Source organism: Erigeron canadensis, chromosome 4, assembly GCF_010389155.1.
Source record: "Erigeron canadensis isolate Cc75 chromosome 4, C_canadensis_v1, whole genome shotgun sequence".
Taxonomy (NCBI): domain Eukaryota; kingdom Viridiplantae; phylum Streptophyta; class Magnoliopsida; order Asterales; family Asteraceae; genus Erigeron; species Erigeron canadensis.
Genome location: NC_057764.1, coordinates 38,448,629 through 38,476,203, shown reverse-complemented (window position 1 = coordinate 38,476,203; position 27,575 = coordinate 38,448,629). Strand labels below are relative to the sequence as shown.

General features: G+C 34.2%; 1 protein-coding gene across 1 annotated transcript; it reads left to right on the top strand.

The window, feature by feature from the left end:
- The first annotated feature begins 24,785 nt into the window (after nucleotides 1-24,785).
- LOC122598491 lies at nucleotides 24,786-26,288 on the top strand. The gene has a single exon (XM_043771085.1). It carries the CDS (start codon nucleotides 24,855-24,857, stop codon nucleotides 26,058-26,060), a length of 1,206 nt encoding a protein of 401 aa, XP_043627020.1. The 5' UTR covers nucleotides 24,786-24,854; the 3' UTR covers nucleotides 26,061-26,288.
- Nucleotides 26,289-27,575: the final 1,287 nt, after the last annotated feature.

Below are 27,575 nucleotides of genomic sequence, written 5' to 3'. Positions count from 1 at the left end.
TTTGAATTTCAAAGGTCAAGATTTAAAAGCTTATGATTTTCAATGGCCAAGATCAAAAATTTAAAATATTTTTTTTTCTTAGCTATGGTGGCCATATATATATATATATATAATTCAATTTGACTGCTGGACTTCGCTAGTAAGTAGAAAGTAGTTTTTTTTTAAAAAATATGAAGAAAGTAAAATTAGGTAATTAATAATTTTTAGAGCTATTTTCTTTTATATAAATACAATAACGGTTCTTTTGATTTTATATCACACTTTAATCTATATATTAAAAACCAACTAATATTTTACAACTATTTATGGATGATGTATTATATATCATTTTTTTGCATATGTTATAATATATACCTACTACTTTCATTGCATATGTTACAATTTGAGAAATGATATATATTTCTAAAAAGTAGTCTAATAATATTTTTAAATCTTAATCCATAACAAGTGTAATTCACTCCATCTCTTTCTTATTCTCATTATTTAATTTCACCAAATATCATGATCATATAATTAGGAGGATTTTTAGAAGGTTGAGTTAGGGAATTTATCATTCTCCTTATAAGGGTAATTATGCCAAAAAGTAACATAAATGTTGTGATAGAATTATAGCAACTACCATGTCATAGTAGCTAGCAAAAACACAACCTTTGAGGTTTCACTCGCCCACAACGTTACTAACTTTTATTTTTTCCCATATATATAATTCGGGAAACAACATATGGTTGGAACGGTGAAAGGAGCAGAGGTGGCTCGGGACGTGGTCGTCTTCTTTGGTGATTGGATATAATAGGATGATCGTTTTACCGGTAAAGGTGAAGACAAATATTAGACTTATGATGATTACCTCGTTAGTGATATCAACATTTCAAAACCAATCTTCAACGCGCTAACCTCAACCACCGCCAACATTGCGGCAACCATCCAGGTCTATACCATCGTCGGACCACCAAACTTATCCGGATCTATACCGTTACTGACGAAACAACACCCACCACCGTCAACCGTAAAAAAAATATACTCATTCATATACTACTAGATATTTACCACCCCACATAGAAAGAACAAGAGAGAAAAAATTTGAGATACAATACACATTAGCTTTTTGAATGTTAACATGAAAGTTAAAAAAAAAAAATTTGAAAAATACAAATTGTTGTACATCAAGTATAATTAAAACGTGTTCTTGTAATATACAAACTGTTAACTAATAAGGTCGTTCCTTATAACGCGTCTGGGACGCGTCCGATGCACGCGAAGCACAAGACGTTAGTAGCACGGGCGCGTCTAAAGGTTGCGTCTTGTGATTACTTCCAAAATCGAACGCGCATCTGATAACGAAAGTGGGGCCCAAAGTCGCGTAACTCATGCTTAAAATAAAATTAAAAGAAAAACAAATTTTGAACTTCAAACTAGCAACGGCTAGTGTGAAGCCCCCGCTCCCCCTCTTTCAATTTTTTTTTTTAATTTTTTGCTTTCTATTTAAACAACACCATTTCACCATCAATCACCATCATTTCTTCACATTCTACTTCCATCTTACATTTTCTTACTCAAAAACACATCTTTCTTTCAAGAATTCATCAACCAAAATGATAACTAATGAAAAATAGAATTAAGATTTGATTGTATTTTATTGATTATATTTTTGATGATATGAACCATACACATTCGGTCCCTATTTATACAATGAGATTAATGCTTTGTAAAGGAAATACAATCAAGTCAAGATATGAAGCTTGCTGCCAAAGTCATAATCTCCTAAATATGGAAATGATGATTTGATCTGATCCAAACGAATTCTTATCTCTAACACTCTCCCTCAAGTTGAATAGTGGGATCACCGAAATTCAACTTGCTTAAACATTTGTGAAACATAACTGTTCCTACTGCTTTGGTGAGGATATCTGCAAGTTGATCTTCTGATTTAACAAATGGCAGTTTGATGATCTCATCTTCAAGTTTTTCTTTAATAAAATGTCGATCAACTTCAACATGTTTAGTTCTGTCATGTTGTACAGGGTTTCTTGAGATCTGAATCGCAGCTTCATTGTCGCTCATGATCTGAATACTTTCTTTTGGAGCAAATCCTATCTTAGACACAAGTTTTTTCAGCCACAGTGCCTCTACTAATCCTTTGGCTATACCTCTAAATTCTGCTTCAGCACTAGACAACGAAACAACTTTTTGCTTTTTACTCTTCTAAGTGACAAGATTACCACCTACTATAGAAAAGTATCCGGAGGTTGACCTTCGATTGCCTTTGTCTCCTGCCCAGTCAGCATCAGTAAATATCTGAATCTTCATATGATTATTTGTTTTAAACAATACTCCATGACCGGTAGTTCCTTTAAGATATCTAAGGATTCTCAAAACTGCATTCATATGATCTTCTTGAGGCTGATGCATGAACTGACTTATAACTCCAACTGCATATGCTATATCAGGTCGAGTATGAGCTAGGTAGATAAGTTTTCCTACCAATCGTTGGTACCTGTTTTTATCAGCAGGTTTAGCTTCTATCTTCATAAATAGTTTCTGATTGATGACCATAGGCGTATCTGCTGGCTTACAATCAATCATCCCTGCTTCTGCTAAAAGATCTAGAATATACTTTTTCTGACAAATAAATATCCCTTGCTGAGATCTGAAAACTTCAATCCCAAGAAAATATCTCAAATTTCCCAGATCTTTCATTTCAAATTCCGCACATAATGCTTCTTTCAGTCGCTTAATTTCACTTTCATCATTCCCAGTAATAATCATATCATCTACATAGATTATTAAACACGTCACTCGACCCTCCTTATGAAACAGAAATAGTGTGTGATCTGAATTACTCTGTTTATACCCATACTTCTTCATTGCTAGAGTGAACCTGCCAAACCAAGCTCTCGGTGATTGCTTTAATCCATACAACGATTTCTTTAATCTACATACTTCCCCATGTTTGAATCCATGAGAGAAGCCAGGAGGAGCCTCCATATACATTTCTTCTTTCAACTCTCCATGTAAGAAGGCATTTTTGACATCAAACTGATGAAGTGGCCACCCTTGATTAGCTGCTATTGAGAAAATAACTCTTATAGTATCTAACTTTGCAACTGGAGAAAACGTCTTTGAATAATCAATCCCGTATGTCTGAGTGTATCCCTTGGCAACTAATCGAGATTTATATCTTTCAATAGTACCATCTGGTCTATATTTAACTGTATAGATCCATCGACAGGTGTCTCAGTCTTCTATGCCATAACCAAGCTTCTCTTTCTTTTGTTCCATGAGCTAGCATCACCTTTCCAGTTTGAGTTACTTCATCTACATAATACAGTCCATCTCTCTCAGTGCCACGCCCAATAATCTGTCCAGTCCTGATATCCTGTAAAAGACAAAAACTTGGATGCATAAGAACCGAGCAATTGAGTTCTTTTGTCACATGACTAATTGACAAAAGCTTATGTGACAAAGAAGGAACATAAAGACAATTTGGTAATTTAATATTGGGAGAAATTTTAATTGTTCCACCGGTTTTTACATCCATTTTTTGTTTATTAGCCGCCTCGATATGCGTTCTACTAGGTTTTGAAAAATCTGAAAACTGAGATAATTCATATGTCATTGTATCTGTTGCACCACAATCAAAAATCCACGACCCATCTTTTTCCTCCTTTTTTGCTACATATGTTGTTCCCTTTAAAAACTTTGGACCTATATTCGTCCCATGAACCGCCCCTATTTTTTCTTGTGGGCTCCCATCAATTTCAAGCCCATCACTTATATCCTCAAGTCCATAAAACCTATTAGTAACCTGAATATTATATCTATATCTATTATTATTATTAATAGGCATATATGATCTTGAAAAAGGAACGTGAGAAACATAATTTTGGGAGTTAAGGTTTGACCGACGGCTCCTTTTCTCCCTTTTACCTGCCACCGAAAATGATTCTTCCTCCCTGGCCGCCACAACTCCACTGTATTCGGTGTCCATTTTTTGACGATCACCATTATCACCATTATTGGAGTTTGTATTGGTGGTAGGTGTCTTCTCTTTCTCCATCTTTATACCTCGGCTGCCCTTTTTGTTCTCTGTCCACCATGACGGGTATCCGACAAGTCGGAAACATTGATCTTTGGTATATTTTGTCATACCACACTCATCACAAAATAGGTTAGATTTATGTTCTTGGGTTTTCTTTTTGATATCACCACGATGAAAGCTTTTTGTGGCAAATCCTCCTCCGTTTGATTCTCCGGCAATAAGGCCGACGGCAACACCATGTGACTCACTTGAGGTTGCTCCTAGAATATTCTGGTGAGCGGCCTCTTTGCGAATGGTTGCATAAGCGGCCTCAGAACTTGGAAGCGGATCTGTTCGAAGGATCTCCCTTCTGATTGAATCGAATTTTCGATCCAAACCGTTAAGAAATTGAAACAACTTCTGTGCCGATCTGATCTTGGCATATGTTTTAATGTCTTCTGGACATGTCATCGGGTTTGGATCTATCCGATCGATTTCGCCCCATATTCCTTGCAATGCTATTCAGAAATCTTCAAGTGACTTGTCATTTTGCCTGATCTCGTTGGCTTTGACATGCAGATTGAATGTTTGCAGCTTGTCTTTCCCACTGCTGTAAGTGATAACTAAAGCGTCCCACAATTCTTTAGCAGTGGAAAACTCGGTAAGATTGTCGGCTAATATTGGTTCAATGTTTTGAATGAGCCAAGAAAACACGATCAGGTCTTCTTGTTCCCATATCTCATATTTTTCAACTAATGTTTTTTCTGGTGGTTTTTGGGTTAAATGTGATAGAAGGGTTTTTGATCGGCCGCCGATGGCTACCCGGATCATTCGGGTCCATAGGGCGTAGTTCTGGCTATTTAGTTTCAGGTTAATTTGTAGATTATCGGAGAGCTTTGGGTTTTGAGATTGTTGATTGGTATTGTTCTGTAAAAAGGTTGCTAACTGTAATGCCAAATCTGAACCCGAGCTGCCGGCATCTGCCATGGTGGCTCTTGGTGTTCAATTTGGGTGATACAGTCTTATGAGGTTAATGGGTAGATGATGTAGCCCGATTTCGGGCCTTTGATACCATGATAACTAATGAAAAACAGAATTAAGATTTGATTGTACTTTATTGATTGTATTTTTGATGATATGAACCATACACATTCGGTCCCTATTTATACAATGAGATTAATGCTTTGTAAAGGAAATACAATCAAGTCAAGATATGAAGCTTGCTGCCAAAGTCGTAATCTCCTAAATATGGAAATGATGATTTGATCTGATCCAAACGAATTCTTATCTCTAACACTCTCCCTCAAGTTGAATAGTGGGATCACCGAAATTCAACTTGCTTAAACATTTGTGAAACATAACTGTTCCTACTGCTTTGGTGAGGATATCTGCAAGTTGATCTTCTGATTTAACAAATGGCAGTTTGATGATCTCATCTTCAAGTTTTTCTTTAATAAAATGTCGATCAACTTCAACATGTTTAGTTCTGTCATGTTGTACAGGGTTTCTTGAGATCTGAATCGCAGCTTCATTGTCGCTCATGATCTGAATACTTTCTTTTGGAGCAAATCCTATCTTAGACACAAGTTTTTTCAGCCACAGTGCCTCTACTAATCCTTTGGCTATACCTCTAAATTCTGCTTCAGCACTAGACAACGAAACAACTTTTTGCTTTTTACTCTTCTAAGTGACAAGATTACCACCTACTATAGAAAAGTATCCGGAGGTTGACCTTCGATTGCCTTTGTCTCCTGCCCAGTCAGCATCAGTAAATATCTGAATCTTCATATGATTATTTGTTTTAAACAATACTCCATGACCGGTAGTTCCTTTAAGATATCTAAGGATTCTCAAAACTGCATTCATATGATCTTCTTGAGGCTGATGCATGAACTGACTTATAACTCCAACTGCATATGCTATATCAGGTCGAGTATGAGCTAGGTAGATAAGTTTTCCTACCAATCGTTGGTACCTGTTTTTATCAGCAGGTTTAGCTTCTATCTTCATAAATAGTTTCTGATTGATGACCATAGGCGTATCTGCTGGCTTACAATCAATCATCCCTGCTTCTGCTAAAAGATCTAGAATATACTTTTTCTGACAAATAAATATCCCTTGCTGAGATCTGAAAACTTCAATCCCAAGAAAATATCTCAAATTTCCCAGATCTTTCATTTCAAATTCCGCACATAATGCTTCTTTCAGTCGCTTAATTTCACTTTCATCATTCCCAGTAATAATCATATCATCTACATAGATTATTAAACACGTCACTCGACCCTCCTTATGAAACAGAAATAGTGTGTGATCTGAATTACTCTGTTTATACCCATACTTCTTCATTGCTAGAGTGAACCTGCCAAACCAAGCTCTCGGTGATTGCTTTAATCCATACAACGATTTCTTTAATCTACATACTTCCCCATGTTTGAATCCATGAGAGAAGCCAGGAGGAGCCTCCATATACATTTCTTCTTTCAACTCTCCATGTAAGAAGGCATTTTTGACATCAAACTGATGAAGTGGCCACCCTTGATTAGCTGCTATTGAGAAAATAACTCTTATAGTATCTAACTTTGCAACTGGAGAAAACGTCTTTGAATAATCAATCCCGTATGTCTGAGTGTATCCCTTGGCAACTAATCGAGATTTATATCTTTCAATAGTACCATCTGGTCTATATTTAACTGTATAGATCCATCGACAGGTGTCTCAGTCTTCTATGCCATAACCAAGCTTCTCTTTCTTTTGTTCCATGAGCTAGCATCACCTTTCCAGTTTGAGTTACTTCATCTACATAATACAGTCCATCTCTCTCAGTGCCACGCCCAATAATCTGTCCAGTCCTGATATCCTGTAAAAGACAAAAACTTGGATGCATAAGAACCGAGCAATTGAGTTCTTTTGTCACATGACTAATTGACAAAAGCTTATGTGACAAAGAAGGAACATAAAGACAATTTGGTAATTTAATATTGGGAGAAATTTTAATTGTTCCACCGGTTTTTACATCCATTTTTTGTTTATTAGCCGCCTCGATATGCGTTCTACTAGGTTTTGAAAAATCTGAAAACTGAGATAATTCATATGTCATTGTATCTGTTGCACCACAATCAAAAATCCACGACCCATCTTTTTCCTCCTTTTTTGCTACATATGTTGTTCCCTTTAAAAACTTTGGACCTATATTCGTCCCATGAACCGCCCCTATTTTTTCTTGTGGGCTCCCATCAATTTCAAGCCCATCACTTATATCCTCAAGTCCATAAAACCTATTAGTAACCTGAATATTATATCTATATCTATTATTATTATTAATAGGCATATATGATCTTGAAAAAGGAACGTGAGAAACATAATTTTGGGAGTTAAGGTTTGACCGACGGCTCCTTTTCTCCCTTTTACCTGCCACCGAAAATGATTCTTCCTCCCTGGCCGCCACAACTCCACTGTATTCGGTGTCCATTTTTTGACGATCACCATTATCACCATTATTGGAGTTTGTATTGGTGGTAGGTGTCTTCTCTTTCTCCATCTTTATACCTCGGCTGCCCTTTTTGTTCTCTGTCCACCATGACGGGTATCCGACAAGTCGGAAACATTGATCTTTGGTATATTTTGTCATACCACACTCATCACAAAATAGGTTAGATTTATGTTCTTGGGTTTTCTTTTTGATATCACCACGATGAAAGCTTTTTGTGGCAAATCCTCCTCCGTTTGATTCTCCGGCAATAAGGCCGACGGCAACACCATGTGACTCACTTGAGGTTGCTCCTAGAATATTCTGGTGAGCGGCCTCTTTGCGAATGGTTGCATAAGCGGCCTCAGAACTTGGAAGCGGATCTGTTCGAAGGATCTCCCTTCTGATTGAATCGAATTTTCGATCCAAACCGTTAAGAAATTGAAACAACTTCTGTGCCGATCTGATCTTGGCATATGTTTTAATGTCTTCTGGACATGTCATCGGGTTTGGATCTATCCGATCGATTTCGCCCCATATTCCTTGCAATGCTATTCAGAAATCTTCAAGTGACTTGTCATTTTGCCTGATCTCGTTGGCTTTGACATGCAGATTGAATGTTTGCAGCTTGTCTTTCCCACTGCTGTAAGTGATAACTAAAGCGTCCCACAATTCTTTAGCAGTGGAAAACTCGGTAAGATTGTCGGCTAATATTGGTTCAATGTTTTGAATGAGCCAAGAAAACACGATCAGGTCTTCTTGTTCCCATATCTCATATTTTTCAACTAATGTTTTTTCTGGTGGTTTTTGGGTTAAATGTGATAGAAGGGTTTTTGATCGGCCGCCGATGGCTACCCGGATCATTCGGGTCCATAGGGCGTAGTTCTGGCTATTTAGTTTCAGGTTAATTTGTAGATTATCGGAGAGCTTTGGGTTTTGAGATTGTTGATTGGTATTGTTCTGTAAAAAGGTTGCTAACTGTAATGCCAAATCTGAACCCGAGCTGCCGGCATCTGCCATGGTGGCTCTTGGTGTTCAATTTGGGTGATACAGTCTTATGAGGTTAATGGGTAGATGATGTAGCCCGATTTCGGGCCTTTGATACCATGATAACTAATGAAAAACAGAATTAAGATTTGATTGTACTTTATTGATTGTATTTTTGATGATATGAACCATACACATTCGGTCCCTATTTATACAATGAGATTAATGCTTTGTAAAGGAAATACAATCAAGTCAAGATATGAAGCTTGCTGCCAAAGTCGTAATCTCCTAAATATGGAAATGATGATTTGATCTGATCCAAACGAATTCTTATCTCTAACACTCTCCCTCAAGTTGAATAGTGGGATCACCGAAATTCAACTTGCTTAAACATTTGTGAAACATAACTGTTCCTACTGCTTTGGTGAGGATATCTGCAAGTTGATCTTCTGATTTAACAAATGGCAGTTTGATGATCTCATCTTCAAGTTTTTCTTTAATAAAATGTCGATCAACTTCAACATGTTTAGTTCTGTCATGTTGTACAGGGTTTCTTGAGATCTGAATCGCAGCTTCATTGTCGCTCATGATCTGAATACTTTCTTTTGGAGCAAATCCTATCTTAGACACAAGTTTTTTCAGCCACAGTGCCTCTACTAATCCTTTGGCTATACCTCTAAATTCTGCTTCAGCACTAGACAACGAAACAACTTTTTGCTTTTTACTCTTCTAAGTGACAAGATTACCACCTACTATAGAAAAGTATCCGGAGGTTGACCTTCGATTGCCTTTGTCTCCTGCCCAGTCAGCATCAGTAAATATCTGAATCTTCATATGATTATTTGTTTTAAACAATACTCCATGACCGGTAGTTCCTTTAAGATATCTAAGGATTCTCAAAACTGCATTCATATGATCTTCTTGAGGCTGATGCATGAACTGACTTATAACTCCAACTGCATATGCTATATCAGGTCGAGTATGAGCTAGGTAGATAAGTTTTCCTACCAATCGTTGGTACCTGTTTTTATCAGCAGGTTTAGCTTCTATCTTCATAAATAGTTTCTGATTGATGACCATAGGCGTATCTGCTGGCTTACAATCAATCATCCCTGCTTCTGCTAAAAGATCTAGAATATACTTTTTCTGACAAATAAATATCCCTTGCTGAGATCTGAAAACTTCAATCCCAAGAAAATATCTCAAATTTCCCAGATCTTTCATTTCAAATTCCGCACATAATGCTTCTTTCAGTCGCTTAATTTCACTTTCATCATTCCCAGTAATAATCATATCATCTACATAGATTATTAAACACGTCACTCGACCCTCCTTATGAAACAGAAATAGTGTGTGATCTGAATTACTCTGTTTATACCCATACTTCTTCATTGCTAGAGTGAACCTGCCAAACCAAGCTCTCGGTGATTGCTTTAATCCATACAACGATTTCTTTAATCTACATACTTCCCCATGTTTGAATCCATGAGAGAAGCCAGGAGGAGCCTCCATATACATTTCTTCTTTCAACTCTCCATGTAAGAAGGCATTTTTGACATCAAACTGATGAAGTGGCCACCCTTGATTAGCTGCTATTGAGAAAATAACTCTTATAGTATCTAACTTTGCAACTGGAGAAAACGTCTTTGAATAATCAATCCCGTATGTCTGAGTGTATCCCTTGGCAACTAATCGAGATTTATATCTTTCAATAGTACCATCTGGTCTATATTTAACTGTATAGATCCATCGACAGGTGTCTCAGTCTTCTATGCCATAACCAAGCTTCTCTTTCTTTTGTTCCATGAGCTAGCATCACCTTTCCAGTTTGAGTTACTTCATCTACATAATACAGTCCATCTCTCTCAGTGCCACGCCCAATAATCTGTCCAGTCCTGATATCCTGTAAAAGACAAAAACTTGGATGCATAAGAACCGAGCAATTGAGTTCTTTTGTCACATGACTAATTGACAAAAGCTTATGTGACAAAGAAGGAACATAAAGACAATTTGGTAATTTAATATTGGGAGAAATTTTAATTGTTCCACCGGTTTTTACATCCATTTTTTGTTTATTAGCCGCCTCGATATGCGTTCTACTAGGTTTTGAAAAATCTGAAAACTGAGATAATTCATATGTCATTGTATCTGTTGCACCACAATCAAAAATCCACGACCCATCTTTTTCCTCCTTTTTTGCTACATATGTTGTTCCCTTTAAAAACTTTGGACCTATATTCGTCCCATGAACCGCCCCTATTTTTTCTTGTGGGCTCCCATCAATTTCAAGCCCATCACTTATATCCTCAAGTCCATAAAACCTATTAGTAACCTGAATATTATATCTATATCTATTATTATTATTAATAGGCATATATGATCTTGAAAAAGGAACGTGAGAAACATAATTTTGGGAGTTAAGGTTTGACCGACGGCTCCTTTTCTCCCTTTTACCTGCCACCGAAAATGATTCTTCCTCCCTGGCCGCCACAACTCCACTGTATTCGGTGTCCATTTTTGACGATCACCATTATCACCATTATTGGAGTTTGTATTGGTGGTAGGTGTCTTCTCTTTCTCCATCTTTATACCTCGGCTGCCCTTTTTGTTCTCTGTCCACCATGACGGGTATCCGACAAGTCGGAAACATTGATCTTTGGTATATTTTGTCATACCACACTCATCACAAAATAGGTTAGATTTATGTTCTTGGGTTTTCTTTTTGATATCACCACGATGAAAGCTTTTTGTGGCAAATCCTCCTCCGTTTGATTCTCCGGCAATAAGGCCGACGGCAACACCATGTGACTCACTTGAGGTTGCTCCTAGAATATTCTGGTGAGCGGCCTCTTTGCGAATGGTTGCATAAGCGGCCTCAGAACTTGGAAGCGGATCTGTTCGAAGGATCTCCCTTCTGATTGAATCGAATTTTCGATCCAAACCGTTAAGAAATTGAAACAACTTCTGTGCCGATCTGATCTTGGCATATGTTTTAATGTCTTCTGGACATGTCATCGGGTTTGGATCTATCCGATCGATTTCGCCCCATATTCCTTGCAATGCTATTCAGAAATCTTCAAGTGACTTGTCATTTTGCCTGATCTCGTTGGCTTTGACATGCAGATTGAATGTTTGCAGCTTGTCTTTCCCACTGCTGTAAGTGATAACTAAAGCGTCCCACAATTCTTTAGCAGTGGAAAACTCGGTAAGATTGTCGGCTAATATTGGTTCAATGTTTTGAATGAGCCAAGAAAACACGATCAGGTCTTCTTGTTCCCATATCTCATATTTTTCAACTAATGTTTTTTCTGGTGGTTTTTGGGTTAAATGTGATAGAAGGGTTTTTGATCGGCCGCCGATGGCTACCCGGATCATTCGGGTCCATAGGGCGTAGTTCTGGCTATTTAGTTTCAGGTTAATTTGTAGATTATCGGAGAGCTTTGGGTTTTGAGATTGTTGATTGGTATTGTTCTGTAAAAAGGTTGCTAACTGTAATGCCAAATCTGAACCCGAGCTGCCGGCATCTGCCATGGTGGCTCTTGGTGTTCAATTTGGGTGATACAGTCTTATGAGGTTAATGGGTAGATGATGTAGCCCGATTTCGGGCCTTTGATACCATGATAACTAATGAAAAACAGAATTAAGATTTGATTGTACTTTATTGATTGTATTTTTGATGATATGAACCATACACATTCGGTCCCTATTTATACAATGAGATTAATGCTTTGTAAAGGAAATACAATCAAGTCAAGATATGAAGCTTGCTGCCAAAGTCGTAATCTCCTAAATATGGAAATGATGATTTGATCTGATCCAAACGAATTCTTATCTCTAACACAAAATGCCTAGGAAAAACAAGAATATTGCAAACCAAAACCAAAATCAAACCCAAAACACAAACCTACACCAAAACCCTGCACAATACTAAAATGTGATGGATGATTTTGATTCTCTTCTAGGTTTGGGACCCCTTCCACATATGGGATCTCCCCCCTCCATGTCGTCGTCTAATATGGCGGGGGGCGTCTAGCAGCTTGGGTGCGATGAACCAATCGTTCACGAGCTTGTTAGGTACACCATCGATAAACGAACAGTGGCAGCAGTTCCTGATGTTGCAACATTTTAACGCACTTCAGGCTGCAGGTGGGCCCATCCAGAGGCCTGTAGGTGGGCCCATCCAGAGGCCTGTAGGTGAGACTTATTCACAACCGGCACGAACTAGTGTCGCATCTGCTGAAGAAGATGAAGTTCAAGAGGTTCCTGCACCACCCAGGCGAGTGACAAAAAAAAGGGTGGCTGCAGCTGAGAAGGCGAAGTGGTCCATGGACGAATGTGTTTTGTTGTGCAGGGCGTGGACACATGTTTCACAAGACTCAAGAGTTGGTATTAGCCAAGATGAGACAATGTTTTGGCGTAAAGTGATCGAATGGTACAACCAAGACCCCCCAGCCGGAGAACGAATCAAAAGCCAGTTACAAGGAAAGTGGAACAAGATCAAAAGTACTACTAAGAAGTTTGGAGCAATTATAAAGAGGTTGCAAGAGCATGGGCGATAGAGCGGCGCCGATGAGAGGCAAGTGTGCAACCAAGGTCACATTGAGTACTTGGAGGTTCATGGACCGCCCAAGTATCAGTTGAGCCATGTTACGAGGTGTTGAAAGACTGTCTTGCCTTTTGGCATGATCATAGTGTTCCCAGAAGAGGCGTGGGTGACTATGTTGATTTGGGTGATTTTGTAGAGTTAGGTCAGTCGAGTGCAAACCCGGATGTGGCGACAGAGCGGTTGTTTGGAGACGACCCAATTCGTAGACCTATGGGTCGTAATGTTGCCCGGAAAATGTCAAGTGGTTCGGATGCCACTTCTAGCCGTGGTGGTTCAAGTGGGTCTGAACAGGCCTTGCAGACCCTTGATCGAATGCTCATGTTGCAAGAAGAGCAAGCCAAAAAAATTGATGAGGATAGGAGGAAAGTAAAGGAGGAGCGGTAGTTGAGAGCGGATGAGCGCTTCCGCAAGAAGGTCAGGGCGGCTTTCGCACTTCTACAACAGCCAATCCCCACCGGCGTAGATGAAGACGAGCTGGAGCAAATACGGGCTACGCGTAAAAACCTCATCGAGAAGTACGGACCGTTTTTTAAGGATATCTAGTTTGTTTTTTTTTGTTTGTATTTTTTATTTTGTTTTTTAGTTTAGTGTGTTTAATTTTATTTTATTTTTGAATTTTCAATGTGTTCTATGTTTTATTTTTAAGTGTTTTAATATTTTTTTAATAATAAAAAGTGTTTTAATTATAATAAAATGTGTTTGTTTAATTTTATGAAAAATAAAAATGAAATAATATAATAATAGATGAATAGTGTTAGAAGTGGGTTAGAAATGACGTTATAAGGAGGGGGTGTTCTTGGTATGCCTAGAAGTGATTAATAGTGTTAGAAGTAGGTTAGAAATAGGGTATTATAAGTAGAGGCCTAACAAACAAAGAGTGATTCATGCCTCGTGTATTCGGGCATCTACATTTAATTAAAATAGTGAACGCCAATTAATTTATCTGAGAGGTTGCAGATAAAGTAACCATTATTCATTTTGAAACAAAGTTCGTATTTTTGATAACACTTATTTTTTATATAGAAAAGAAATGCTTAATGTTAGGATCATTTGATTCAGAAGTAAGATTAAAAGGAAGCTTTAAGAACCCTTCTTGTGGTTAGACCTGTACTCATTGTCGTAATTCATAACCTTTTACGAGTATTATTCTTTCTCCAACACAAGGGGCAAAACGCATGATCTTTTGAATGATGGATTCTCAAATACCACAAACCCAAATGTCCTTTGATTAAAGGAAAAGAATAAGAAAAAAAAAACCTCTAAACTTGTTAAGTGTTTATCAAGAAAAATATAATACGCCTAGATTTCTTACTTTCCATGATAAAGGTAAAACGAGTGGTGACAACGGGGGCACACACTTTCCAAGTATGCTTGATTACAAAATCTAGGAGGGTCACACTCGTTGGCTTGAAAGAAATCTTGGGGTAGTAGTTGACACTAGACAAATAGGGACAGTTCAACCAACTATTTGGGGCCATTGTTGAATGGATAACAAGATCATGACATGATATATCATATATATTCATCTTTGTTTATCATCATATATCACATAGTGAAAACAAGACCCACAAAATAAAATAAAAAATACATGAAATGGATTAGCTTCTTTCTTTAACATGTACCTGTTGTTTTCATAAGCTTTTAGACTCGTGGGTAGTGATGGTCTTATATGTGGCATTTTGAGGTTATTAGGCATGTCTTGCAACATTTTTTTTACTTTGATAGCATCATGTTCATTTCCTTCTCCACATTGTTACCTATGCGGGTACCTTGTTCCACAAGGGAAAAAACAAAAGAAGCCATTTCATAATACCTTATCTTTGTTTCACAGATTTTGATAGAATCTAATGAAATTAAAATTGAATTTTAATCATTGGTGTGTGTGGTTGTTCAAAAATATAGAAAGTTTATTTCGTTGAAATGTAAACATTCTGATGAAATCTCCATTCCTTAAGGGTAGCGGAAGGACTTTTCATTCCGTCCATTACTTGACTCTTTAAAACTTAAAAATCATTACGTCAAATATATTTCTTCAAATTTCAATTATTTTGACATATTATATCTTATCAAAGACACATGATAAACCAAACGCGTCGAAAGGGTTAAAGGGAATTCACTCATAATCTCTAATGTCAGATTCTATCACAATATGTCAGTATTACCTTCTTAATACATTGATCTTACTTTTCACTCGAAATGGTAAATGGATTAAAAAATAATAATAAATACCTAGTAATCTTTTATTTGTGTTCATGAGGACAATCTTTCTAAAATGAATGGAATCCGTCTTTTAACCTTTTCTTGGTTGATATTTATTTATATGGAGAATTTCATATATGACATTGTTAAACATCAAAATATCATATGTGACCAACTAAATTTTTAAATATCAAAATGTTATTATTAAACTTGAATTATATAAAAATGCTCAAATGATTATCTCTTATATAAATAAAAGAGGATTGTTTCTAGAAGTTTTTTTAAACAAAAATCTTATGTGTCAAGTTCTTATTATTTCTTACAAAGGTTTTAAAAAATTATGACATCATAAATCATTTTGATTTTTCTTTTCTTTAGATTTTTATAGAATTTGATTTAATTTGGAAACCAAATCTTCCTCCTACAAATTCCATGCCAAGATTTTCACTTATAGTTATTGACTATTATCATTATGCTAATATTATTATTAGTAATATAAAGTTATAGTATATTTTAATTTGTAGCTTAGTTATTATTATTTTTTAATTGTAACTTAACTAAAGGAATATAATTATGAATTCGTGTGTATTTTATAAGATTTTTAGCTTTAATAATGATTTTTCTTCTTAAACAGTATTGTAATAATTTTCATAATTTTTTTTTATTATTTTTTGAATTTGAAGGTGTTGAGTAAATAAAAAGTTGATTGTATGATATCTATTAAAAGCTTTAAATACATTAATATGTTTATAACTTTTTTTTTCTCATTCTTGTGTATTATTTTATCAGTTTCTTTCATATATGTGAAATATATCAATGCGAAACTACTTTATTGCACCGTGTTCAATTATTATTGCATTCTTTGATTAAGTATATTTCATATATAAAAATTAAACAAATATGCAATTATTCCTTTATTAAGCATTATTGAATATTGACTAGCAAAAATTGTATTAAAAGGGTTATTTAGCTAGTTTAATAAAAAATAAAAGTTCAAATTTTTTTTACAATTATGATTAACATACTCAATTTACAATAATATCCTCAGTTGTTAATTCCACTGCCCTAATAAATTTTCGTCATCTTCTTTTCTCAATTGATTTCGATTACATTCTTTTAAATATGAATCTGAAAAGAAAAAACATGTATATTATCTCAAAACACCACACATGTTACTATGTTATAGTGCTCGAACACCCATAAGTGAAAGTTCCAGCACAAGGAAGCCACGAATCTCTATTTCTTCGACCACATTGAACAAAAGACGTTACTTCATTATTGCATATACACTAGTCCAAGTTTCTGTTAATTGAAAATCCTTTTAACAAATTCATGAATTATAACGATTGAAAATCAATATTTTCAACAACATTAATGCTACTTATTACATGTAGAATTGTAGATTGATAATGTATATACTGAATTCTATGAGAGATGCTTACCTTTAAGTCTTGAACAATAGAATTCTTGGAAGATTTGAAGAATACTAATAGACTTTTATCATTACTCAAATTCTAAATTCAATATATCATTTATAGAATAGTTATAAAAAAGAATCTTTACACAATCACAATTTAAGGTGTTGAGTTAGTTGTTTGCTCTCTATATTTCAGCCGATGGAATCATTAGCTCATATTATTAATTGTTTAAAGTTGAAAGTAAGGATGGAAAAGATATACCATATATTTTAAATATTTTTAATTGTTTTAAAAAGCTTAAATAAACCCAAAAATGCCACGTAGGCCAAAATCCTAATTGGCAAGAGAAGATAAAATACCCACATAAAGGAAAAATTATCCTCTCTTAATTAAATATAGAGATAGAGAGATTATCTCTTATAAATAAGAAAATAGTTGTTTCTTATAAAATTTATAATATGTTAAAAACTATAGAGAACCATTAGGGTGTTGGCATCACCCGAGTGGAACCTGCGTGGAAGGCCCGACCACCCGTGGAACACCGCCGCCAACGATTTTTCACCCACGAGTGGAGCAAAATGAGTGGAACTTTCACTCGCGTGGAAGGTGCGGCCTTTGTGACTGTTGGGAAATTTTGACCGTTTTCAACCTTTTTTTTTTCTTTTAATCCCTTTTATCTATTTAAACACTAGTCTTTTACCCATTCATTCATACACACACATTTACTTTCACACATTCATATTTACACACATTTACCCATTCATTCATCCACACATTTCGCTTCTAAATGGCAAACAACAATGAACATATGACTCTCCGGGATGTAAAAATGTCGATGCAAACCCACCTAAATCATGACGACAGACACCGATCTCTAGTCAACAACGTCATTCAGAGCGTGTCTGAAAACAAGGCAGCTTACCAAGCCCAGATCGACCGATTAATGGCTCCTAATTGGGTTCTTAACCGCAACGAAAGTGACTATGTCGTGTATTTTCGTGAGAATATGGATCGGCTAAATCAAGTTATTTTTCAACTTACCACCGCCTCTACGACTTTGACATCCACGCTAGACCACGGGGTGTTCTGGCAAGGCAGTGTCGGTGATGGTGAGGATGTACCTTACTACTCTGACCCGGGGGACGAGTACGAATCTCCTCAACCCGGCGACAGAGTAGAGTCTCCCGACTCATACCGCTACATTCACCGAAACGACGGTGACAGTACTGTGGACTCGGACTATTCCGAGTTTTAGGTTTAGGTATTTTATTATGTTTTATTTAGTATCATGTTATGTTTTATTATGTTTTTTTTAGTTTTGTGTAATGTTATGTTTTATTATGTTTTATGTTTATGTTTTATTTAGTATTATGTAATGGTTTTATTAATGAAATTTTAGTTTTAAAAATAAAAATAAAATTATAGTGAGTGGTGAGTGAGTGGTTGCAATGCCAACAAAATTGGGTGAGTGGTGAGTGAGTGGTGAAATTGAGGTGGCATAATATGATTGGTTGAAAGTGAGTGGTGAATGGTTGTGATGCCATCACCCTTATGAATTATCTTTGGTGCGCGCCACTAGATGATCGAGTTTGACCATTCGAGTATTAAAATTTGAGAAAATGATAAATTTTTCCAACTAAATAGCCTAATAATCTTCATAATATATTAAGAAGGTGACACATGGTATATACTAATTCTCTTTTTTAATCTTAACACATGTCATCATCTTATAATTAAAAATATTATTAGGCTATTTTGTCTGGGGATTAATCGATTCACTAAAATTTATGAAGATAATTTTCCAGGTTCCACTAAATTGGTCAAAAATGAAATCATTTCATGCTCTAGTCCCTTGTACTTTACGTTGGATTTTGTGAGTAGATAATAAAATGTTTACCAACCTCAATATTTAAATACTATAGTACTGGACTACTGGTACTAGTTTTTTAAGTTAATCATATTTGTTGAAAAAATGAAAGACTATATAACACAATGAAATTGACAACTTCCCTTTTCAATCATGTTAAATTTATAACTAGTTTTAAATTCATTGACACATAGATTGAAAATGGGACTTGACAAAAAGACATATACTCGATCCGTTTTATGGTACGCTTTTGTTCAGCAAAACAAGATACATCGACTCGGTTTAGCTAGTAAAATCGTAAGAAGATAACAATGTATGACAAATTAAAGGGATGACAGAGACATAAATAAATATTTTCCTTGTCAAATATCCATATGTGACAAAGTATATGATGGAGATATATTACAGATGGTACCTTAGTATGTGTTGAAATTTTACTTTTCGTATCTCAAATAATTTAATTACGCGAATCATACCTAGAGTTGTCAAATTTGCACGCTTACCATACCTCCGCCTAACAGAGACTAACGGATCGTTAAAATTGGTCATGTGCCTAACATGTGAATGTGTAAATGACTATTTTACCCTGGCCCTTATCTTCTTCCAACATTTTTTTATACATGCAGTTGCTAAAAACAAAATGCAAAATCTAAGCTTATCAAAAAAGCAAATGAAATCGGTGCAACCATCGGATTTCAAAAAAACAAATTGGTTTTTTTGTGTGGCAACTGAGTTTTCCTCCCAAAAAGTTGAATCTGATCGGAACTAATCACATGGACCCCCACTCCATCTGATTTCGCTGCCATTGCCACCCCCTGGTGGCCGGCAGCCCCTCCAGAAGTAGCGGCCGGTGGTGGTTGAGTGGTGGCAGACGATTGTTGTATGAAGGAATTAGGGTTTTCAATCAATTTTAATAGATAAATCGGTGCACGATGCTCAGAATAGAACGAATCAGCCACAAAAGAAGATGAAAGATAATATCTAAGATTGTAATTGGATCAATTAATAGAAGAAACATTCGAATCATGGCTTAGGGTTTTTGGGGCAACACAATCCAAAACCATCTCCACTTTTTTCAGATTTTTTGAACCTTTAGATTGATTAGAAGATGACTTTCTAGGCATGATTGAAATCAGTTTTTGATGTAGAAACATTGATAGATTAACAGATTTCCAAAACTATTATGATTATATATATATAGTGTTTTTTATTGATGAATATTTGTGATGATTTAATTTTTTGGATAGATTTTTTGTTTGTTTCAAAAGCTTTTAAGCATAAAAGGGGGAATATATGAAGAAAAAGGGCGGATGGAGGAAAATACGTTTATACCTTCACATGTGAGTGGCACATGACCAATTTTAACGATCCGTTAGTCTCCGTTAGGTAGAGGTATGATGAACGTGCAAATTTGACAACTATGGGTATATATGATTCGCGTAATTAAATTCTTTATGGTACGAAAAGTGAAATTTTGACATCTAATCAGATATTATCCGTGTAATTTACTCTTTTATCTGAGATAAAAAATATATATATATATAATTGTTGTGATTTTAAATATAAGTATAATAATGCTATACTTACCTATTGAAGAGCTTTAATCGTAGTAGAATTGTGTACAATCTCCGGCCACAAGTCATTGCCGGTGTCGCGGTGTTTTGTAGATCAAGTTGTCCATGTAGTACGGGAATACAATAAGTTTGTAAAAAATTCATTCAAATTAGCGATATTAAGATAATACAGAAGCCTACTATTTAGACCTACAATTAAGCCTAACCAACAAAATATTTCCACGTATACATCATTAGAAAACTAAATTCTTTTAATAGTTTTTTTTCCCGTAAATGCCCTCATTAAATAACATAACAAATCTACAAAAACAAAAAAAAAGTTTAGCTATTTCGTTTAAATTATTAAAGTATAATACAGAAGCCTACTATTTAGACCTACAATTAAGCCTAACCAACAAAATTTATCCACGTATACATCATTAGAAAACTAAATTCTTTTAATAGTTTTTTTTTCTGTAAATGCCCTCATTCAAAACAATGCCCTCATTTAATAGTTTTTTTTAGGCTAAAAAAAAGTTTAGCTATTTCGTTTAAATTATTAAAGTATAATACGGAAGCCTACTATTTAGACCTACAATTAAGCCAAAGTTTAGCTATTTCGTTTAAATTATTAAAGTATAATACACAAGCCTACTATATAGACCTACAATATAACAAATCTACAAATATATATATATATATTCTTCCTTAATCCTTACTGGGTTATTGCATAAGTTCTCGCACACTTTGAATTATTTTTGAGATCCCATCTTCACTATATTAAAATCATATCAACGATATATGCTGTGCAATTTTATTTTATTTTGTTTATGTAAGGTAAAAAGTTTAAGAGCCACAAAACCATTTTGTAAAATACAAGAACATACTATTGACAGTTATATAACTTCTAACTTCTATTCTGGTTAAACTTATTAATCAAAACTCATAATATTTTCTAAAAGCAATTTTCATTAATTAGTATATACAAAAAGTCACCATTTGTTACAAATAGGTTATAAAATACAATACAATAACTATTAAAAATAGGTTTCATATGATATATATTAATAATTACAGTAATAATTTCAATATACATAATTAATAATTTGAAAGAAAGAAGGGGTTGGATTTCATGTATTATATTTATTTAATTAAAGGGAGAATTAATGACGGAGATTGACTTTTGAAACATTAGTTAAGGTAAGGGTATAATAGGAATGTCATAAAATAAGTTATTAGGCTAATTTTTAGGTCTTTACATTTAGGTATCCAAATCATTTCTGATATATATATTGTGTTTGTTAATGTTATGTATACAAATTACAATCTAACATCTCTATATAAATAAAAGATGATAGGTTTTTCCTTAGGTATTACTTCTCTTTTTGTGCCAACTAAGTTTTTTTTTTTTACGTGTTATTCTCTAATAATTTTATTGTTTTTTAAATATATTGACATTTAGATTTATATTTTTTAATGCTTAATTATGTGGTACTTCATTTGTCACGTCATCATTTGCCTATATGGACTTTTCTTTTTATTATTGATCTTAAATAGCAAATAAAAAGCGAAATACAAGATTAGAACTCATGATCTCTAACTTTTAATATTATGCACAAACCACTTGATCGAACTTAATATTTGTTTATATTTTGCAAACTACGATAGATATTTATTGAATATTAAACTAACTAAAAGACATTGATAATATATTATCGATCTTTGTAATATATTTAATTATATTTATAGGTGGAATATAATATAATATAAAACTAGATTATATTGATAAATAATTATATCTAATATTTTACTAACCTATTATATTATCAATGTTAAATTAGATATATTTATTTTATCAATTTCATACATATATTTTTGATATTTAAATCTATATTTGTAACTTATATTCATATAACTAAGATTCCGTATTTTGATAATATATGAGCGCAAAGATGTTTATATATGCTTTATATTGCGTCTTATTATTAATTTAATGATAATTATCATTGTGTTGTTCTAAAATAATAAAATAAAAATAATGATCATTGTTTTAAATGAAATTGTTTTTTATACTATATTTAATATATATATATATATATATATATAGATCATAGCAAATGAATTTCATGATTTATAAATATTTACGTTTCATTAATCATGTTTTAACATATTTGATAAATATATATTATATATTTATAGATTATAACTTTATTATTTGCATAAATTGTAAATTGACTATTTTTTATATTATCATAAACTATGAATAATAATGTAATTATCAATTAATTTAGTTTACGTTATCAGTCAGTCCCGCACAACGTGCGGGTTTAATCTAGTCTATCAATATGTTTAAAACAAAAATGAAGATTTTTTTAAAGCAATTACATTTGTAATGACTTTCCAACTGCACGTGTTTATGTAAAACGATTTTTTCTACCTTATGCTTTATTAAAATCGATCTAACCGTCATTATTTCCTTAATTATACTATGATTACTAACCCGAAATCCTAAATTTAATATTAGTCTTCTAATATGGAGTATTTGGGAATTTAGAACTTTGATAAATATAAGGAGCTTATATCTCGAAAGTTAGTTTGCATATGTAAATTAAATATAAATGTTTTCTCGGGTATTAAAACAAGATTGAACATTTTTTAAACTAACATGAATCACGAGCTTCCAATAGTCTTTTCAATTTTATTCATTTGAATTTGCTATAGGTATTTAACCCATTCTCATAATAAAATAATTTTATTTTAATAAAAAAGAGCATTGGTCGTTACATAGCCCAAAAGCAAAGGTATATAAAGAAATATGATACCAATGGCTCTCAAGCCTCAAGAGCTACAAAAATAATAGGTGGGCTCATGCTGAACATGCTCCATTCTACCAAAAAGAAAAAGTGGACGATTCCATGCCATTTATGGGTGACCTAACTTCTTGTATATGTTGTTTTTTGTACATATTATTATCTCTTTTTTGGTACAGTTAAGAAATAGGTTAAGAAGACTCACAACCATGCCGTGAGATTTTGTGTTTTTCTACTATATATTCGAAATTTATAAATGGCTCAAGCTATTTTTTCTATGTTTTACGTTTATCATATCTTTTTTCTAGTGTAATTATTGTGTAATCACATGATTAATATGTATGATTACCTTTAATGTATATTATCCGACCTGTCTTTAATTATTTAAACAACATATATGGTGTTAAACTGTGAGTGTGGCTATGATATTGATGGTTAGTGGTGACGCGAACTTGCATGCCTCCTTTTGTTTGAGTTTGTGTCTTTTTGTTTTCGATTTCTAATAGTGACGGGAAGTTTCATGCCTATTTTTTTTTTCTTTACTTTACTTTCGTTTTTTCTTATTTCATGTCTTAGTAGACACCTGAAAGCAATATACAAAAGTAATACTTTATTTTATTTCATATATATATTAAATCATATGATTTATAATAATTTATCTAACACTTTGTTGAAAAGTTAAAAAAAAAGAGAGATGCAAAATAACCATGAAGGATTTAATGAAATAATTTAATCAATTGGTCACTTATCTTTAAAAATATATCCACTACACTTTTATACGAGTATCAATTACCTTTACAACAATTACATTTACATTAACCTACACTACTCGACACTAACACCACCACCTTTCGCCGACACTACCAGACCACCATAATCATCGTCATCGCATTGTGCAGGTACTGTGTTAATAATATTTAATTGGCATTATACGGGTACTGTGTTAATAATATATAATATGTATTAATTAGTAAACCATATGATTATCTCTTAATAAATTAACGATTCAATCATGGATGTTGAATAACCTTGGATATAGTGTGTTCACCTATACACTCCATGAAGTTCCCAAACGACTACAAGAAAGGAACATTAAGTGGGCCCACGTAGATATTTGACTTTTTAACCCATTAAAATAAGCACAAGCCTACTCACTATATACCAATTATGTTTTTGCATTACGCGTGCGATCCCAACCATTCATTTTCTTATGAAACGACGACGCTGCCTACTTGTTAATTTTTGTTTTCTTCTTGTTGCTACTAATTATATCTTCAGTCCTATTAGCATTTGAATAATATAAATAACCTTATGTTTTTCTTCATATAATTAATTGAGATTTGCTAACTATTGTACCAGTACAGTAGTATTTAATGAAGTCCAATCTTCTTAAAATATGAAAACATATATTAATTATTCATTTAAAAATAAAAGTTGTTAGGTTAAATTAATACACGTTAAATATAATTTTTGATTAATAAGGAAATAACAAGTTCATTAAATAATACTTAACTGGTGCACTAGGGTACTAGTTAGCAAATCCCTAATTAATTTATTAAACTAGATTATATTACAGATATTCAACATGAAAGGACATTTAATCGTATATATGTGAAATAATCAAGTAAACAACACAAAATATATTATAGTTATTTTGAAAGAAAAATTTTCCGAATAGCCTAAATGAAAGAATAACTTCCTCTACTTGCTTTATCCTAAAAAATTTTTGTGACAAAATTTCAAAGATTTAAAGCTTAGGTGCTAAATTGAAACTAGTCCTTTTGTCTTTTCCACCACGTCACTTTTAACCTATACTTTACTCACCAATTTTTTAATATGTCAACCCCACTTCATTCATTCATCCATCCAACAAATATATTAATGCTGATCATTGCTACAAACTAAATAGTTTTGGCAATCAAAACTTTACATGGAAACACGCCGGAATTCCACAACTAATGTGGTTGGTTTCACTCTCCTTCCATCTGAGCTCATCCATTACATAATTCTCCGGTTAGCCTTACCCGATATCTTTCACTTAAAATCCGTAAACAAATACACAACATCCATTATTAGCGACCAAGACTTTTCCCGTCAATATAACATACATTCAAGTTCATCCACTTGGTTGTTTGTATACAAGAAAAGGTGGCACCGTGATCCTGTGGTGGTTCACGGCTATACTCGATCATCCGAACGGTGGTTCAAGGTGATGGTTGGAGATATATTGAAACCGGTTATTCCACCCGGTGAGGATCTTTATTTTTTGACCGCTTGTGGTAACTTTTTTTTATTTGCTTTGAATTGTAGTAGGGAAGTTATCTCTGTCAATCATGTGACAAAAAATGTCAAAAGAATTCCTCATAGCCCATTAGGCCCACGAGGAACGTCTTCATGGAGACGGTCCGGTATTAAGTTACTAGTGGGCTCAAATGGGCCAAGCCAGTTTAGGTTTTTGTTTGCTGAAATAGTTGATGGTAATCCAACTTTGTTCGAGTATGATTCTTGGACAAACAAGTGGAAGTCAACGATGGCGAAGGAAAACAATATGGATTCGTCGTGTGTTGATAATAAAAAGGATGAAAGTTGTATATTTTTAAGTGCGTCAAATGGGCCAAGGAGAAGTATTGTCATTTCGGTTGGGAATGACACGAATGGACCCGTGGTTCTACGGCCCGTATTCTCCGGAGATTTGGAGGATGGGGAATTAGCCGTTGGGTTCAGTTGGGGAAGTGTGATCAATAGGTTACACATATATGGTGATGGGCGGATGTTGATAGTGAGATCCGGACCCGATAGCTTGGATGATGTGAACCGAGGAATTCGGGTTGTAAAAGGGGTAGAGCTGTGGGGGTTGAGCCCAAATGGAAGGCAGTGGGCCTTTGTTTCAAATATCCCAAATGGGCTTATTGAGGACATTAAGAAGCCATATGGGGTAATGATGGGATGTTTAGAAGAAAGAGAAGGGACAATAAGGGCTATTCTAATGTCAAATTTTGATGGTATTTGGGATATAATTTGGCTTAGCTTTGATGTGGAAAAGAAAGAATGGGCTTGGGTACCCCTTCCTGAATTTAAGATGGAAGGCTCAAACATGGCTGGGGTCACCTTCTCGTCTGGGCTTACCATCTCTTAGATCTAACCATTGGTTGGTCTAACTTTTGTGTAATTGTAAAAATCACTTTTTTTTATATATATGTAAAATAATGTGAGTGTTGACCCTAAAAACTGTTTTAAAAAAAAACTTGAGGGATTTTTAAACACTTTGAAAGTAGCTTCTTGTATACAAGGCCTTAGCCCATAGATACTTACATCCCTATGTATGTTTTAGCCATCGACTTCAATATCAATATATTATCACAAAGACGACCCAACCAACAAAAGGATATAATTATCTATATATAGCGTATCATTGACATCAAGAGAGCAAGAAAACATGTGAACGAGTGTGTTTTTACTAAAATATTTACACACCTATGGTTTGTTTTTGTCTTTCATTTTGGCGAAACAACGTGACATATTGATTGAGACACGAAGGGAATCATACTTGATTGTGGCAAAACGTCTTGCCATGCTTGACAAGTCATCGAAAATTTTCAACTAAACTTCATCTGTTTGGTCTTTGATGACGGACGTAACCACGCCTATATACAATTACTCCTTTCTTTGAACAAAGTGTTAAGTTCGGGGAGTCCGTGACATAAACAAAGAAGGATTTGAGTCTGAGAAAGACTGTTTCCCACTTTCATATACCCTTCTTGGAAACCTTGCGTTTTCAGTATGGGCTTTAAGCCCAGAGAATGTATCCAAATGTTTACACGAGGCCCAATGCCACTTTAGTATATGACATCGTGGATAAAAGACTCCGATTATCCGAGTATATGCAACCACCTCTATCTTCTTTTATTTTTTATTTTAAGATTTAAAAAATGTCACATTGTAAAAAAGAATAATTTGATTGTTATTGTAGGGAAAAAAAATGTCAGATGTGGTAATGCAGAGAGATACCTAAAAAGTAAAACTATTTGATTGTTTTTCGATATAAAATTTATCAAACAAAAAGACATGATTGACTGGCAACACTATACCAAAAAATTTTTTATCTACATGTTCTGGAAAACCATTTTTTCGACCAAATGTTTCATTTTCTTATAACATGAACTATCTTTGAACAAATTAGAAGCTGTGCGGAAGTAAAAATGTAAAGTTTAGATTTTTCATTCCAAAAAATAAAAAGATATCAGGGGTAATGCCCTGAATGCAACCATAAAATAAAAAGAAAAGAAAAAAAGAAAAAAGAAAGAAACAAATCGTAACTAAAGTATTCCAACATCTACGAATCATGAAGAGAATATGAATATTAATGGAAAAACACTCAATGTATGCAAATAGCTTAGTATATACAAGGCGTTAGCCCTTAAATGCTTTTTAACGTGTCAATGTATGTTTTAGCCATCAACTTCAATATCATCACAAAGACACCCGACCAAGAAAAGGTAAAAAAGTATATATTATAGCCTATCATTGACAACAAGAGGGCAAGAAAACACGTGAATGAGTCTGCTTTTTACTAAAATGCTTACACACATATGGTTTGTTTTTGTCTTTCATTTTGGCACTACAAAGCGACATATTGATTGGGATCCAAAGG

Coding starts and splice junctions, on each gene's coding strand:
- LOC122598491 (XM_043771085.1), top strand. CDS start 24,855: ATGGAAACACGCCGGAATTCCACAACTAATGTGGTTGGTTTCACTCTC.